The sequence below is a fragment of the Anabas testudineus genome, chromosome 5 (assembly GCF_900324465.2).
Source record: "Anabas testudineus chromosome 5, fAnaTes1.2, whole genome shotgun sequence".
NCBI classification, from domain to species: domain Eukaryota; kingdom Metazoa; phylum Chordata; class Actinopteri; order Anabantiformes; family Anabantidae; genus Anabas; species Anabas testudineus.
The window spans coordinates 4,342,762-4,362,035 of record NC_046614.1 but is presented as its reverse complement, the minus strand read 5'-3'; the positions used below and the strand labels follow the sequence as shown (position 1 = coordinate 4,362,035).

Here is a 19,274-nt window from a genome sequence, read left to right as displayed (position 1 = left end):
GATGAACTGCATCTACCGGGTGCAACATAGGTAGACCACACTCTACGTCTACAAAGCCAGCACCTAGTTTAGTGTATTAATCTGTGCCACAGATTACCATTGTTGTTCAAAAGGAAAAACGTCAGGGAGGGAACTGTTTCACTGGGTGACATGATGTTTCTTTCTCATAAAAATGTGGTCATCATCTTTTTCATAAAATAGAGCTCCAAAGGCTTCAAAGGAATTCAATAAGATAGAGCCAAATGCACATGACCTTTGCTCTCTTTACAGTCTGAGGACTTATGACTTTGGATAACTACAACAAACTTCAACGAATTCAACAATGGCGGACAAAACAATGTTGCCATTTGGACTGATAATAAGGCTTTGAACACAGACACAGAACTACAGACTGATGATGCAGCAGGGGTTCATTGCTCAGTGATGCCAACAGAGGCAGAATGTACTGGACATTCTGAGGCTTTTACTGCTGGAGCTGCAAGATGAGATTTTATGTGTACACAAGCCCACGTGAGGCCCAGAGTGCTGGACACTTTCTTAAAGTGGACAAACTCAACTGGAGGAGAAACCCTGTCCCTATTGGGCCCGATTACATCACTACATAAATGCATTGTACAAGACGTAATTGTAAGCATACAATATACAATCACGATTTTTATTTGCTTGAGAAGTGTAGCTTGCATGTGAGAAGTCACATGATTTGTCCTATCAAGAAACCATGGAGCAGTGTAGAGAAGCTGTCACACCAGTGTCAACAACACACACAACAATAGACACGAGTCGTGTGACTCTTTCTTACTGGAATCAGTTTTAGAGACTGTAAAAAGCTTGTTGTTTAGTGGTGTGACTCCCTGTTCTCAGGTTTATAACATTGATGTATAAACATAGCTGAGTTCAGTTACAGTGACTAGATGCAATTTGTTGTCTGTATGAGTTAGGAACTTTTCAGAATATTAAGGCAAACATTTATTTAAAACCGCTGGCTTTATGAGACACATTTAGAGCACATATCCATATGGATGCACCTGGTTTATTCAAGTGGGCTGGAGTTTGCAGATGGATGGTAAACCAGTGTCTCGTTTAACTCAATCCAACTTTTGTCAATGTTGTAACTTCATTTTAACCAAAACCACAATTTTTCCCTAAACCTGACCAACTCATTTTTTGTGCCCATACATAAGTTATTTAGTGGCTAAATATAAGCGGGAAGTTTTTTGTGCTAAGTCCTAAGCACAATGTTGCTTTGCAGATTCAGTGCATCATATTACTTGATGGCAATCTATTTATCCTAGTGGCAGTGAAATAGGGACCAGCATGATTAGGATGATAGGAACTGGTAATGGCAACTAAACTGTAAGATAGCATCTGAAGTGGGTGGTGTAAATTCCTTGATTACTCTGAATTCACCATAATACCATTAAAGACTCTATACATAATGGTGAGCCTAATTAATTTTTTTTTTTCGTTTCTTTTTTTCCCTAACTACTCAGAATAATGTGAAAATAAAAAATAACACAACATCAATTATCACTTTTAAAAAGGGGGGAACAAGGTAACATAACTTTTTTGTTGCCAGTTTCCTAGCAACATTATTCAAATGACCTCTTCAATACTGTGCGATTTTGAAAGTGACTTTGAATGTCAAATCTAAAACGCAGACACTATGAGATAAAGGTGCTGTGAGGAGGGACTTTTTTTTTTTTTTTATTCCAGTGGTGGTTTTCAGATGATACTGTAAATGACTCATATTCAGTAGTCTCTCTTTTTTACCATCTGGGATTATTCTGCTCCTAATCTGATTAGCAGATGACACATTTCACAGTGTCCATGAATAATCTCCTTTCCCAATCCTGCAGTCATGTTTCCCCGCTCTTCATCTGTCTGTCAGCTCTCTGAAATAATATCACATGTCACAGTACCGAATCTTCTCCCCGAACCCTTGTGGTTTTGACATAATGTAGCAGTTACCTTAAAATGAGGAGAAAATTCAGTGTAAAGCAGCCAACAGTATGACAGCAGCATGACACGGGATAGGGCGATGAGTGACACAGCGAGTTGATTGGAGTTTCTAATCACGTATGAAAAGGTCACAGAGGAGTCTGAGTGTAGCGTGTGCACAGGTCCCAGAAGACATGTGAGTGACATGCATCCTAAAGCTCCTTTTAAGCTCCTTGAGGTTTACAGTACACATAGCTGTTGTCATCGTAGCATTTGGAGTGTGTGAATGTCTGCGTATGGGATATAAAGGACAAAAGAGAGGGAGAAACAAAAGGATACAGTGCATGGGTTCACATGTACGCACTCGATTCCACGCATGCGTGCGTGGAAATAACTTGCATCAGATGTTCCTGCTTCTTTCTCATCATTCCGGTCGGTGATGTGTAAGCACCTCCATCCTCTCTGTTGGGCTGCAGTCACATGTCATGTCCTCAGGCTCCCCGGCGCTGCTACATAAACACAAATCCCTCGGTTCCCGTGGGGGATTTCATCCCAGAAGAAATGTGCTGTCACCTGCTGTGCAAGGGGAAAATAACAATTGTCGAAAACATGACAGTTCCATCCACAGCAGCCAAGGTTGCTTAGCAGAGCACAGGATTGCAGTTTTGAGTTCACTCTTTCAGTTATTTTAATGCATGTTGGTGGGATTATTCACATACTGTGTGCACTTTGCACTGAAGCACCCTGTCATCCAAAATCTAAATCAGTAAAGTAGTTTTTCTTTTCAGGCACTTTTTAGGTAAAATATGTTTATTTTCCTGCATTCTAACTTATATATTGATATATAAATCATATCGAGCCATATTCAGTACATTCATCACTTGCGTCTGCTGTTCCATACTTGGTGCGCAGCAAATGTTTTTTTTCTGGTTTGCATAAAGTGTCCAAGTCAGTGGAATACACAAATGAAAGGCTAGTGCCCATAAAACTACAACTATCAGTTGTTTTCATTAGCTATTAAAGTGCAGATTATTTTTCTCAATAACATTAATTAAATGTCAGCAAATGGCAAAACACAGTCATCAAAATTTCCCAGAACATCTGATGTGTTTGGTGTTTTACAAAACAGAGAAAAGTAGCTTTTCCTCACTGGAATTAGTTGAAGATCCACTACAAATCAAATCAGTGACTTGTATTGCAGTTATACTGACAAATCAATACAACTTTAATTTAGTCTATCAGGCATGCATCAGCGTGTCGGGAGGAGGAGGGCGGGGTACTACTCCATATATGAAAAAAGCCATATGAAGCCTTTTGAGGCTCCAGAGGGAGCCGTGCAAAACCTGATAAATTAACAGACCTCTTTTAGAGAGCGCATCATTTTTTTGCCTGAGGCTACATTAGCAACTAGCGCCACAACTGAATCTCAGTCTCCTCTGTGCTTGGTTGAATTGTAGTGTGGGTAGTGAGGCGCCAGGTTTGTCAAGAGAGAAAAATGTGTGGATGAAACAGACGATATCTCTGGTTTGTCAATTCTGTTTGTCTTTTCCTGATGCAGGATCAATGGGAATATTCTTTTCATAAGCTAATAGCACTGTTGCTCGTTGTGTCTCTTTGATACTGTTTATCTTCATTATATATCTTCATTATAAAATAAGGATTGTTGTAGCTGCATCACTGTCTCATGAGTGCAGGGCTGTTGAGGATTAATGTTGTCCTGTACGTCCCAGTGCGCTCACTTTTACCTGTTGAAAGAATGATGCAAGCGAGAGGCTGTGCTGGAGCTGCAGCAGACAGTATGTTGCAATCTCGCGTCTCTCCTTCAGGGAACAAACTTTAAAGTCATAACATTTTGATTTCTCAGAGGATCAGAGATTTCTCTCTTGTGTTCTTTGAGGTCTATTTTAAAGTATGTTACAGTTGGCACGGGACATGAAAGCCTGACGTACCAGTGATGGACTGATAGTAATTAACACTTTTTGAGCACATTTATGTTTCACTGATCCACTTTTCACATATGAAGGCAGCTTCTCTTGCCTTTGGTGATTCATTTGACACTATAACATAAAATTTCACATATAATTTAGATTTTAATTTAGATTTAAACTACACAATTAAACAATAACAGCCAATCCATAAACAGTGCAAGCCAATTATGAACAGAATGTAGAGAGTGATATGCCATTGCCAGAGAGCAGCTGGTAAGTGTGGTTAAAAGTTGATATTGTGGATGGGTTCACTTTTATTTCAAGTCCTAGGCGGGCTAGCAGTGGTAGCTAATACAGATGCAGTCTACTGTACTGTATGTGTTGTCATGAACCACTCCATGAGCAGCTGGTACCAAAGTGAGACTATAGATACTTCACAGTAATGAAACCATGAGCTTGGACAACCAGTCTGACCACAGCGACATTTCAAATTGACATATTTGGACAAACTTATAAGTTCTGGCCTCCAAAATTACACATCAGTCAACATAGCAGCAGTAGAATCCCGCATGTAGAGTTATTGGTTACTACTGATGCCAGGTGTCATCAAAGATCCTACCTGCTTCTACAGTCAGCGGAGACAGCAAGGAGAGGCTGAGTGCACATCAGCCATGACACACCCCGCCAGGCGAGATCCGAGCACAAAGGAAGAGCAGGGTTCTTCCTCCGCACTGCATCCACACACTCGCTCTCCAGCTGACAAGCCAGTGTCAAACCAAGCCAGAAATATATGGTAATCACTATCTGCAGAGTCCAAGAAAGGGGGAATGGATTAGCACAACCTGGTTACAACATGAATCTTAGTTTTTTGTTTTGTTTTTCAAGCTGCTTCAGAAGTGTTTGTTTCTCCCAAATGTGCAGTGCAGTTCTCGTCCTGTCCATCACTGTGGATCACAGGCAGCGAGAGGAGACGAAAGGCTGTCAGTCTGTGTCTTTTTCAAAGCCAACCACGTTAATGGGCTGCCAGTGTGACCCAGCCGCGCTCTTTGTACTACACGATTACTGTGTTTAGTTGTGGACCTAATGCTGCTGACCTCTATTTTCTAATGGGGAGAGACCTTTAAGGGGCACTCAAGACTGAAATCACTTGTGTGTGTCTCCACTAAGGGTGTGTTTTATTTTATAATGTGTGTGTGCGTGTGTGTGTTTGTCCCTGTTTGTGCTCGCACTGGAGGCTTTGTGAGCAAGGAGCATGTGCATCCTGTCCGGTCCTGTAAAGGAAAACAGTGGAACAGAGGAATCTTGGAGCCTGGGGCAGATATGGGAGTATAGTGCACTCAGCAACACAATGTGGGATGACAGTAGTTTTACTGAGGAACAGTTTTCTGAGTTTCTATTTCTGTTTGTTAGTTTTTTTCTGCTGCACAAAGAGGGAGCCTCTTGAAGATGCTCTCCTAAATAAGTGTAGATTGTAACGGGCGATTTTTTATTTTTTGTTGGCTTGCAAGGCGCTCCTCTCTGCAGCTTATTTTTCCAAAAAGTAGTTCATGTTGTACCAGATTAGTGTGTTATGCTACCCAGCAACCCCTCCTCCTACTCATGAATGTAACACTGACGCCTGTAATCAGAGAATTATTAGCCCTGGAAAGGACAAGTGTGCACCGTTTTGTTGTAAAATTGTGCATTTTGCAGTGTTCCTGCATCACACTGCTTTATAATTAGGTGATTAAATATGCATATTGTTGTCACAGTGTGCTTAACATGTATTATTAACATCAATGGATGAGATGGCTGATGCTGATAATATCCTATATTGCCAAACCGTCCTGATGTAACAGTACAACTTTCCTTTGTGCACAGGTGCTTTGTTTTTTGGCTTTTTTTTTTTTTTTTTTTAACCTGATTTTATTTAATTATTTTATTTTCATTGTCATGAATGTTGTCTACATACAAAATAATATGAATGGCTTGAAGCAGTGGGGCTGACCTCCCTAGGGACAGTCTCAGTGGCTGGATTTGCTGTCAGGCTGCAGCAGGAGGATGAGAAGCAGGCCAGGGCCTGTGTTGTGTAGAAATTAATCACATTACAGGAAAACAAAAACATGGCTGGATTTTCAACTGCTGGCTGATGTCATTGACTGTAACAGAAACATGTGGGCTGTCCTTCCTGCCTTCCAACAACGGCTACACTTTACGTTACACTTTAAGTTTTCATTGCATTTGGTTTGTCTGCCTCTACTCAATGGTTAGCAGAGGATTGTTGACTTTTATGCTGAACCTCTACAGCAAATTAGGCTGAAATGCACAGAGTTGATTTGAAGTGGCAGTGTTCATCCTGCAAACATCATCTAATGGATCCCTTTAATGGATGAAGCCATCAGGTTGATTTATTTCACTGTACACAGTTTACTGTATGGCAGTGGTGAGGTAATGCACTACGCTATGTGCAGTGACGTCTTCACTTAATTATAAAGCAACAAAATTGCACTTTTTTTCTGGTGAACATATGCTCATAAGAAAATGGCATCTAGAGTTCAAGTTTTTTCAAATATAAAAAAAACAGAAAACACTAATTTACAAGAGTATTAAAGCTCTTAATTTATTACTTGATGATTTGTTGATAACTAACTAGTTTTGACTCTTCTCAAGCAAGTCTCTACAAACTGGATGTGGGCAGTTTATTCCATTCTTCATGATCCTCTTAAGCTCTGTTAGATTTTGTTTTCCTGTAATGTGCCCTGCCATCATCAGGTCTCTCCACAGATGTTCTAATAGGTATAAGTCTGGACTTTGACAAGACAATTTAAGTACAGTCAGACAGAGACTTGTCTTGATGCCACTCCAATATTGCCATGTTGTCTATAGAGTTTTTTTGGACTTCATGGTGTGGTTTTGTCTTTGCAGTGTGAATTGTGGGAACTTTCTAAACTATGCCCACTCACTCAGTATATGTGTCCATTCACAGATTCTCCAACTTGATCAAGTATTTTCCTTTACTGGCTGTCATAAAGGATGACAGACCTACACTACGATGACTGCCCTGTCTTTTTCTGCGTGCTCTATTTTTACATGATCACCGATCAGTATGAAATTCATTGTATATGTGCCAGGAGATGTTTGACTTGCACATCTTGTTCAGTCTTTGAATATTCAGTGAGGCCTGTCCTTTGAAGCTGCTCCAGACTCTCTTTATGTGAGTGAAGTGGCTTTATACATTGTGACTTCTGCAAAATGATCTTTAACCTGAAGGGAAACCACAAAGGTTTCTTCTGGGAGTTCTGCAAACCTCGCTCAAATGGATTATGTGTTTGAAATGCTGTTTTTACGACAGACCAAAAAGAAGATGACTATTATAAATGTAGGTATGCATGTATATATGTTTCTTTTCATTTTTTTAGGCTTTTAGTATCCATTTAAATTGTTATTTTGTGCACTTGTGCAAAGGCTGCTGTTACCATGGCACTGTCTTCAATGGCAGCTGGATTTCCTCTGTCATTCGTCTTGAAAATGTCATGTTTTAATACCAGGGAGCATTGTGTAACCCATAAAATCAACACCCTGGATGATTTTGTGAAGGCCAGCTGTGTGAAACATCTCATTATGTTTTCTGCTCTCTGCGGTATTCTGCAGCTCATGTTGTGCCATGTCGGCATATGGGTTTTAAACATAGAACGAGAGCAGGTGCAGCCATAGTCCAGAAGCGCTGGAGAGGAAACAAACACAGAACAACATGCCTTATCCTGCCTTGAAGTGTCCCTTGTCCCAGTGGAGCTCTGCTGTGCCATCACTCTGCTTTAAGCACACTCACAGCAGCCAAACTTAAAGCCCAAGCCCCAAATGACGCTGATTGGTACAGTACCTGCTTCTGTCAGCCAGCAGGATCTTGGAATCATGCTGCGATAAATGGGCAAGAAGCTAAGAGAGGCAATGGGAAGGGTTCCTCCCAGGCTGTTTTGTTTAATTGCTAGTCCGCTAACAAGTTGTAAGGTTGATTACACCCAGCAGGAAAATAGCACGTGCCTGTCAGTTAGACTGGCTACAAAACTCCAGAGCAGCAGATTACGTCACAACATTCATCAGTTCAGTTGATGAGCTGACATCAATAATGTGAAGAAGCCATGCAGGAGTAGATCTCATATGAATGAGCCAGAGAAGAGTGTTACTGATACACTGGATCCCGCTCATTCAACACAGCTCCTGAAAGAGAGACCAAGGCATTAATTATGAAACATGTTATCTGGTAAACTTACAGTATGTCTCTTACTTCTCGTGTAGCACATACTGCCCTTGCTTTTTAAAATGCAGTGCTCAATTCTTGGAGGCCAGGTTGTAAAATGAGTAGATGCTCTAGTAACACTGCAGTGATTTCTGATTACCCTGTGAAACTAATGGTAGAAATTACACTGAATTATGGGACTGGTGAATACTAGATGATGTAGTGCTTTAAAAAGACTTTATGGCTGTTTTAATAATTGTATTGTGTTGTTAAAGACCCTCATCGTTCAGGTTTTTCTGGAACATTTGTTTCAATTTGAACGCTGTGTCACTCGTTCATTGGATTATTGACCAGGTTAATGGAGTCACATAATTACTTAATTTAATCTGCTGTATCAGTCCGCCATTAATTATTATTATTTTGTTATTATTATATTATTATTTTATTAAATTTCCAATACTTGTCTCAGCCATTGATTGTAAGTACCGCTCTTTCTTTCAGTGATCTCATGATGTCAATCTAGAAGCCTAATGAACCAGTTACCTTCATGAAACAAGTCTTCTCTCTTGATGAGCGTCTTTCCAAAATTGTTGAAGTAAATTCAGAAACAAAGACAAAAAGCTCCTGCAAATGTAGGTTTTACTCATTGTAAAGGGCTTTAAGTTAAAATTTATACTCCAACAATGTAATCCAGTTGGACAGGTATCATTTTAGAAAATGCTGTTTCTCGCATGAATAGATGTTTGGCATTATAGGTGTGGTTATAATAGCATGTCTGTACAACTCATTTGAAATGGGCCAACTTTGGCTCATGATGAAAGGCCTACAGTAGGCTACATAGATTTTCCCATAGATCAGTCCCAAGTAAGCAACTGTAAATAATGATGCTGGGTTTAAATGTGTGCAGTTTCCTTTGTAGATATGCTATCTGCTCAGAAACCTTTAGTTGTCATGCACACACAGATACTGTATACATTGGAATTGATATACTGCCAGTTGCTACAGTCATTAGCATCATTTTTGCATTTTTGCAGTTATGTATTATTGTATTTTGTATTTAAAGTAATAGTTATGTTGGTTGACATAATGTTTGTATGTGAGTATATGAGTATACAGAACATCGACTGTTGGAATAAACAGTGACTGTAACTGCAGTACTATACCAGAGCTAACTGTTACCTTGCTAATGAGACTGTTAGCTAGTAATATGGTAAAGTATGACTATAATATGATATGTAGTAATTTTGTGATCACTTTTTTCTGCTTATTATTCATTGTTTTGTTTTGTTTGTTGTTGTTTTTTTTTTGTTACTTATTTGTTATTTTTTGCTCTGTGCCAGTTGTCTGCTCTACTTTTCTCCCTTCTCCTTTCACTCACACCAACCCGTCGCGGCGGATGGCCGTCTGTACTAAAACTGCTAGAGGTCTCTTCAGTTAAAGGGAGACTTTACTCTCCACTGTTGGCCAGTGCATCAGGACTCTTGGGTTTCTCTCTCTATACAGTAACTTTGTAAGGTCGTGACCTTAATATGTAAAGTGCTTTGACTTGATTAGTTATAGTGATTTATTATGAATGCTAGCTATTAGGTGTTAGGTGATTAGCATAGATTATGATCCTTCAGCCAAAACATTTAAGAACTACTTGTTACTTGTTTAATAACTAATTAGTTCCTCATTAGTTTTTTCTTTATTTTTTCTATATTTTGGTGACTTCTTAAGATTTTAGTACCATGTGTGTACTCACACATTTTGAACTTGACTATTACATTTCCTTCTACCTTCTCCATATTAAAATATATCTCTGCTTCTGACTAAAAACTTCCTCCAGAGTTTTTCAGAAATCATCTTGTTGTAATCTTGGTGTATCTGCTCCTCCAAAACTCCTCTACATGATGTAATCAGAAATCAAAGCTACTCCCGATCAGGCCATTTAAAGGAGTTTGCCATCTTAAAACAGATATTGAAATGTAGTAATACCATTACCATATATAGTCCACAAGTTCTGCAAAACTTGTTTTGCAAGTGTTGGAGTGTTGTTGTGGTGGTGGCTACTCTGGGGAACTGTAATAACTTATGATAGGAGAAGCCATAGCATCTCCCCAGTGTCTTGTTCTGTATGCAGACCTCACCCAAATGACAAATGGTCAAAAAGTACAGATGATTACATTAGTTTGTAATCGTTCCATGGTCCTGTCATCGGTTTTCAACCTAGGGTGATATCATGCATTTCGCTCCCTTCAGGAGGTCTAAAACCTATTACACTTCACACTGTACAAGCGAGTGTTTCCATTCCTACCATCCTGTTTAATGACTCCTTCAGCAAAGCAAATATGTTTTGACTTTAATTAAATACCAAGTTATCTTTCTCCTTTTTATCTACAGATCTGACATTTTCTTGGATTTTCAATGAGTACCCAACCTTTGTGAATCAGGACAATCGTCGCTTCATCTCACAGGAGACAGGGAATCTGTACATAGCCAAAGTAGAACCCTCCGATGTTGGCAACTACACCTGTGTGGTGACCAACAGTGTTACAAAGACCCGAGTCCAGGGGCCATCCACTCCACTAGTGCTCCGCAGTGATGGTAAGCCCTACACCTTCCACTTAGTACAAAGGACTGTTTCGTTGGGCTGCTTATCACAGTGTTTGTAAAAAAAGAGCTAAAACTGTACTTTGGATTAAAATGTTGTTTACTGAACTGAATGCTGAATGGTCTTCCAGTTGTTTACCCTTTTTCCAACTGTGATTTTACTTTATACTATACACTTTATTTATTTATGTGAATTTTAACTGTCCATACATACAGAAGGACTTGAAATATTGTATTTGTTTTTGTGCCACTTTGATAATGTGCAAGGGGACAATGCTTGCACCCTGTTTATTGTGTTTCTTTCATTATTACTAAAAAAAGCAGCTCCTCCATTTTGTGCTGGCATCACCGCAGGTGGTTTAATACACCAATGCTGAACATTTGTACCATTCCTTGTCATGATAAACAAAAAAGCTAACTTTTTATACTGGTACATTAAAGTAGGACAAGGGGTTTTAAGGAATACAAATGAAATCCAAAGGTTAATTATCTCTTTATTCGCAAATTTCCACATGTCCTTTAACATGTGGATCTGATGCTTTAGGCTGGCCTTATCAAGGAACTACAGAGGAAAGGTCATTGTCAGCAAGTAATCTAATTGTAGGCTTTTGTCACACAAGCTGTTCTTTTTTCATATCTAATGTAATGCAGTAGAAGAAATATAAAACTGAATACATTTTTGGATCAAAATGTTTATGACATTAATGCTGTTCCTCGTCTTCCTAATAATTACAACTTATCCAATGCTATAAAATCGTGATCACAAACAGCATTGTTATGCTTGGGCATTTACTTCTTATTAATAATGCCTAATTTTAACAGCCAGCAAATGTTGCTGTTCATACACATTAATAAGTTTATCAAAAAATATAAATAATATAACTTCTTCCACAGTATGCAGTATCACCGGCATATAATACTCCTTAGTATTCATTAACTATGTACAATACACAATTACAAATCTCATAATGATTCCTTAAATACTGGTAAAGAAAAATACTGTTTTAAAAAATTGGGACCACCATAACCACTGTACTGGACATCAAAAAAACACCAACAAATATGTTTCAAGTTAATACAGTGTATTGGTGCTGTAAGGCCACCTTAAAGAGATAGTGTAAAATGGGCTATATTCACTTGTAACTTTTAGCCAGTGCTGTTGGTTAAGCTTGATTTTTTAATTTTTTAATTTATTTGCTTATAGATCCTTTACATTAGTAGTTGCTATGCTGCAGTATATCCAGGGTAAATGGTAAATGTTCTGCGCTTATATAGCGCTTTTCTACCTAGCTGGTACTCAAAGCGCTTTACACTGCGTCTCATTCACCCATTCACACACACACCGATGGCAGAGCTGCTGACTCACCGGGGACCTGACTCACCAGGGGCAACTAAGGGTTCAGTATCTTGCCCAAAGACACTTTGGCATGTGACGTGGCAGCCGGGAATCGAACCACCAATCCTGTGATTAGCAGTCAACTGCTCTACCTATTGAGCCACAGCCACCCCGAAGGGGTGGTGATGGGTGACAAGACTCAGCAAGTTGAACTGATTTCCAGTTCATGTATTTAAGTGTCCTTGGACAAGAGACTAAACTCGCAAGCTGAGGGGGGAAAATAATATAATAAATATAGATTTTGCTATCTGCTTACTGCTTATACACAATAAAGAATACATTTGTTATTGTGGTAATACTAGATGCTACTAGTGATTTCACCACATCTACAAGTAGGTCCAATCTCATTCCAGTTACTGTGCAGACTTTTTGCACCAGTTTGTCCAGCCACTCTGCATCCTTCTGCTTTATGCTGCTTCCCCAGCAAACTGCAGCATAAAATACCACATGGCCCATGCCGCCTTAAGAGGAAAAGACATCTCTGCCCTTTTTTATATAGCACATCTGTGTGAAGTGACCTGTCCAACTTATTGTTTAGGTGCACACCTAAATATTTGTAGGCTGGCACCACTTCAGTGTCTGCACCACAAATGCTGACTGGATGAGGAGAGAGTTTAGACCTTTGAAAAACCACTACCATCTCCTTGGTTTTAGAGATGTTCAGTAGGAGGCGTTTTTTGTGTCCAGTCCTGCTCCTTTCCATTCTTGATACATGCAACAATTGCAGTATAATGAGAATACTTCTGAATGCTAAAAACTCAAAAATATATTAATTTTAGTTAGAAGGTAGAGGAAAGTTTAATATCATTCATACACAGGTACTGCTCAAGCATGTACTATTGGTGTATCATCACCTCCAGAACCTTTCTGAATGATATAATTTTAGCTGCAAAATTCCTTCAGATGACATTTTAGGGAGGAGTTTTTATTTCTATATACAGGAAAAGATGAGCGGATGAGGTTTACTAGAAACACCAGAAAGTAAGATGAAAATCTGTAACATTGCACTTTCAGTATGTTCTTCTTCTCTGTTCTTATCCTTATATTTAGATTTTTTGATTATTTGTTTTTTAAATAAATTGCAAAATGTTTTCACTTTGACATCATGGGGTATTTTTTGTTGAATTTTGAGGAAAGCTGAATTTTATCCATTTAGAAATAAGGCTGCAACATGACAAAATGAAGAAAAAGTTAAGTGCTATGAATACTTTCTGGATTCACTGCATCTCTGCTGTTTTAATATAGGGCCCAGCTGGCAATCCTGGAGACGATAGGCGGGCTTAGTAACATAATAAAAAGAACAGATGAGGCAGTTTTGAGGGAAATTAGCAGACATACATCAACTTATAGCCTCATATCTGACACAAGAACAGTAACTACTTGACTAAACATTGTAAGGTTACCAAACATAGAGTAGTTTAAATAAGGATCAGCCCAGTGGATTGTTCATGCACCACTAACCATAATATATACTGTACCATTTAGATGAAGAATGAATAGTGTTTTCTCTGAAAATAAACTCACAGACAGACAGGACTGTGAAAAGCTTTTCTTTTTCCAGAACACTTACCTGCCTTCTTCTTTTCTTTTATCATTAGACCGTTGTTTCAGCGCAGCGGTCCTATCTCACGAGGGCTGAGGCGGGTGGGGGGGTGGGAGGGAGCAGGCAGGCGCATTAAACAGGTGTCCCCCTACAAAAGGTTATGGTATGAGACAATTACCTGTCTGCTTCCACCTGTCTGCTTTAACGTGGCTGATAGTGCTGTGGTTACATTTCAACATGAGATGGTTGCGATAAGGATCTGAATTAGCTTTCACAGTCACTTGGGGAGCCATCCTGATAACACATGCCTCACCAAATCAACGAGATGAAATTGGCCCGTTTCCTCCATCTCTACAGCTATTTGTGCAACACAGCCCAGAATTGCAGCAATAGGGGAAAAACCTATTGTTGCACTGGTGGAAGTGAGTGGTAACCCTAGTGCACCTAGAATGTGTAGAGACAGGAGGAATGAAAGGACAATCACAAATTGATTGATATAATTGACCTTAGTGTTATTTCCAGAGATGTTAGTCGCTTCAGTCTTGAGTTATGAATAGATCTCTGCCAACGCTAGAACACCAGGAAGGCCGCGTTCCTGTCTCCTCCTTTATCTGGAGATTTTTAGCATGCACAGCAACAATATTATAATCCAGACAAACTGCTTCGCCGACAGTGAATGGGATGCTTTGTAGACACAGTGGCAGTGCCCAGGGGGATTTTATGAGCCCATTTTCTGGTTCATAGCTGTTAGCATTACAACAAGATGAAACTCATCTGGATGTAAAAGCTCAAAACATCTATGAGTTCTCAGAGTTGTTTTATTCTTTTTTTCTTTTCCATTCAGCAGCAGTGTGTTGCATGTCCACTGGAGAGCTGTGTTTTGGCTTCTTTTTCTTATTATTTTCAGCAGGAGAGCATTCTGTGACAGTGCTGAGAGCAGAGTGTGCCGCCGCTGCTGCTCAGATTGCACAGTGTTGGAGGTTGAAAAACATTTCAGCTTATAGTAAAAAAAAAAAAAAAATTAGAGAATAAAAGCAGGCTGCACTTGAATAAAAAGGTTTTCAGTTATTGTTCAGCAAAAGCAGAGTTGTTTAGCTTGAATCAGGAATACTGCTTTTTTTGAGCAGTGATGCTCATTTGCATTTATCTTTCAGGTGTGATGGGAGAATATGAGCCAAAGATTGAAGTTCAGTTTCCAGAAATTGTTCATGTTGCCAAAGGATCCACCGTCAAACTGGAGTGCTTCGCTCTGGGAAAGTAAGCCCACTCTTTGTACAGTTCTGCATACTTTCTAGCATATAAAAGACAAATGTATTACTAGAAAAGTGCTGGATTTTTTTTTTTCGTGTGTTTCTCCACTTTGATGCAATCCTCTGCACATCAGAGAAATGAGAGGTTACATGTTGCAGTTAACAAATCCCATTTGCTAACACAGTTGACTAAAGCCCAAGTACAAGACTGGGTGATCTGCCTAAAGTTAGAATTCTGAACCATGTTCATTTTGGTTTTACATTGACTGTTCATTCATTCATTCTATAAACTGCAAACAGAGAAACCTGAGTGTGTGGGGAAGCAGTGAGGTCTGGAATAAATAATGTGGTATTTTCTGTGCAATAACTGATAACGTATAATATCTAATATACCAGAACCTGAACTCAAAGGCTACTTCAGGTGCAGACTGCAAAACTTGAACTTGATTCATTTTGAGCTGTTCAGAGGCTGATGACCTGAAGTTCTCCTTCAGGATTCTCTGGTAAAGAGCAGAATGCATGTTTTCCTCAATCCTAGCAAGTAGCCCTGGTCCTGAAGCTGCAAAGTATCGTCTAAAACATTACACTGGCACCCTCATGCATGCTTGAATGTATAATGTACTTTTGTGGGATTCTGTGTTTAGGTGACGCCAGGGGAAACAGGACCCTTGTTCAACAGTTCAACTTTTGACTCCTTACTCCATAGAAACGTCTCCTAAAGGTTCAAGGGTTTGTGGTGGCAGAATACAGTCTTAATGTTGTATAAGGTCAGCAGTGGTTTTCACCTCACTACTGTCCTATGTATGCCATTACTGCCCAATGTCTATCAGATAGTGGAGTCATGATAACTGGCCTTTATTGAGATGAGTCCTGAAGTTCCTACAATGTTTTTCTATTGGATCTTTTGCAGCTTCCTGGAAGAGTTGTGACTGTGCTTTTGGAGTCATTTTGAAAGGTTGACCACTTCTAAGAAGGTTCACTATTATTCCAAGTTCTCTTCATTGGTACACAGTGTCTCTCACTTTGAATCTGTGGAATCCCAGAACTTTAGAAACAGCTTTGTAGCCCTTCCTAGACTGTTCCAAGCGGTTTTGTGTTTTTTTGGATGTAGCTACTAAGAGGACGAGTACTTTTTTCCCACAGGTCCAGGTGGTATTACGTCACTTTATTGCTTTAGAAGACACAGCTATGATTGTTTGCTCAGGTGGCTTTTGTTTTATGTTAGCATTTATTTAAAGACCTAATACACAAGAAACAAAGAAAACGGGAACAGTTTTTTACAGCACTGTAAAGCGTAATTATTAAAATACATGTTGGTTTTCTCCGTCTGTTGATGCATTAATTATTATGGAATTTAATAACATGATTTCATTAATTTGAGTGCCCTGTCATAAAATCTTGTAAATTAAGAGAGATTGGGACATTAAATTTAAATATTTGAAGGGGTATAAGATAATATTGGGTTTAATGTGCATAGATAATGGGATAATTAACGAATTTCAAGCTTATTAAAGAGACAGTCTTCTAATTACTGGGTTTGGCGTTTGCAAATGTGCAAATTTAGCCTTATCATTTTCAACTCGTGAAAGTGTGAAGACAAATCTGGTAAATACTCTGAAAGCTACGTCTCTGTTCACAAAGCTGAGATACACTGAGATGCCCATTGAAAGTGTTAAACTTCTCCATTCTCACAGCCCAGTACCATCTATAAGCTGGAGAAGAGCGGATGGTGTACCCTTCCCCAGGAAAGTGGACATGAGAAAAGCCAGCGTTGTCCTGGAAATCCCATATTTCCAGCAGGAGGATGCTGGAACATACGAGTGCGTGGCGGAGAACTCCAAGGGGAATGAACACAGTGAAGGGAAAGCTCTCTTTCTACGGTAGGTGATCCTGTCGTGAATGAATATTTGACCAGCATGCACCCCATCTGTCAGACCTGCTCAGACTGAGAGGAAACGAAAAGCTGACACAACCGGTCTCGTAAAGCAGCCAGCAACAATCACTAGAGGCTCATGCAGCGTACATGAGGAGGGAGGCTTGTTTTAACAGCACATCAAAATGATTAAAGGCTATCAGCCCCTGATGCCCCTAATATTTTGATCCAGATTAAAGGAGTGATGCGGATGAGGCTGAGCCCTTGGTTACGACCTTGTTGGTGAGCCTTGTTCTGGGTTTCACCAGATGCCATCATGATTGACATCAGGCTTCACTGGAGATCAAAGCCGTTAAATGTACTATACATAGACCAGTGGAACATATGTCAGGGACATAATCTGCTCAGCAGCATGTGGATCGATGGGAAGGGGGTTAGGATAGGACAGTCTCTGTTGCTGATAGACCCGCTTGTATTGAGTTCAATTACTAGAAGGCATGACAAGAACTGACTGGAAGGCATAGATAACTTCATCAGAAGATTAATTATCTTTGGCCATTCAAAATCTAAACTTATTTAATAGCTGAGACTTGACATTTTCAATAGCATCACCAACACTGGTAAACATGTTGATATGTGTATTTATATTTGACATTTGCATCACATATTATATGTAATACAGCTGATGACTAGTATTTCAGTAAACAGCATTTTGGCAGAAAATACAAAATCTGAACTGTATCAATCAATCAACATTCAAACCAACAGATGACATTAATGTAGTGGCTGATTGGTGTATGTTCAGCATATCAATTGTTTAGTTTATACTGTGGGAGCTGTGCTGAATTCGCTCTAAAAATCAAAGATTCACTTCATTTCTACGACAATAATAGAAGAACCCTGAAGAACAAATATGGCCTATGGTTGATTTATGCACAATATATAAAATAGGATTTGGCCTTAGTGTTTTTTTAAATGGAATTTGTTCAGGCAAGGCAAATTAATTTGTGCAGAACCTTTCAACAACAGGACAATTCAAAGTGCAGTAGACGAGGCAGAAAAACACATAAAGACAAAATATAGAAGAAACACGTTATATTGCGGCACAAAAAGACTATATAAATAGGACTTATGTGTCCTTTGCAAGAACAAAAGCTTTTAGTTCCACACCATATAGTTGTTATGTGGTGTGTACAAAGGAAGAGTCCGCTGAAAAAAACTGTGTAATAAGTTATATTTCAGTGGTACTTTTCTAAGGAAGTGACTAGTCACTTTTTTAAAAATGATTCTTTGTCTGTTTCTTTCACAAAGCATCCCCAGACACTAAGATCTAATAACAGTGGCAGGGTGGCGACATAAATGCATTCTCAAAATACTTAATGTTTACATCTGTGTCTATGTATCTCACTTGAAGTATTAACAACCCTTACATGTACATTTGAGTGATATTTGGGCCGAGATATTTCTTTTCACTTCAAGCTGTTAACCTGAGCTTTGAACAATCTATGGATTTTCCTTCCTTCTCAAGCGCTCTGCTTTCTTCCTCCCGACTTTCTCCCCTTCAGGGAGTCAGCTGTGTCAGCTGTCATAAATAACTCATTTGTGGCAATAAACAATTTGCCATTATTTACAACAGCCTTGAAAGCTCTCTTTACCTCACTCACTATAACAGCCCAGGAGCACGCTGTGATCCACCAAGGCTTGATTTGTCCTTTTTAGCCTCTGGTCCGCTCTCATTTTTGATGTGTTTTGTAAGCCTGTCTCTCGCTCTCTCTCAGTCCTGCTCTCTGCAGTCAGGTGATAAAACTCAGTAATCTTATTTTGAACTCCTTTTGAATTAAGCCTTTGAGACATTCGTCAGCAGCGTAGGCCAACTGGGGAATCGATAACGGTATCTCTGGTACATCCAGGCAGGCTACAGTACAGTGGAGAACGAGTTGGGCTTTGTGTTAGACAGGAAGAAATGAAGGTGTTACTTTGTGCTTGCACAGTGGTCATTGTTAAAACATTCTCACACTTTTCATGTCAGTGTTAAGGTACCAACATGCTAAAACATTGCTCTTTACTGCCTTAATTCTTTCCAGCACAGCAGACCTAATGTGTTTCAGCTTCTTTCTGATTGAAAATTCTGATCAACTGTTTTTCTTTTTATGATTTTTCCATAACTTCATTTTGTCCTGATATAAGATAGATGTACGAACTGAAGCAGGAATTCATTAACTGCACTGAAGGTTTGGAATCACATTTGTGGTCTTAAGCTCGAGTTGAAATTGGATTCATTATATCTTGATGCAGAACAAGTTCTTTTCAGTCTCGGTGCACTTAGCCAAAGTCTTTCTCTCCATTACTAATCATTTAATGGAGGCCATTTTTAGCTAAATTCAAGCCCAAAAGAAGCAGTTTTGAATGAAAAACTTATTAAACAAATAGATTTGCCCACTTGTCGATGTTGCTGTTACTCAGAGGGTGAGAAAATGCGAAACTGTGACAGGTTAGTTTCCTCCATTTGATTCGCATTTGTGTTTCTGTGGACTTACT

At 39.3% G+C, this 19,274-nt stretch overlaps 1 protein-coding gene across 1 annotated transcript in view; it reads left to right on the top strand.

The window, feature by feature from the left end:
• cntn4 (contactin 4) overlaps positions 1-19,274 on the top strand; it is a 99,659-nt gene that overhangs the window by 34,828 nt on the left and 45,557 nt on the right. The window contains 4 exon segments of the mRNA XM_026346945.1: positions 10,465-10,668; positions 14,768-14,870; positions 16,558-16,702; positions 16,704-16,743. Coding sequence (XP_026202730.1) covers positions 10,465-10,668; positions 14,768-14,870; positions 16,558-16,702; positions 16,704-16,743 — 492 coding nt within the window.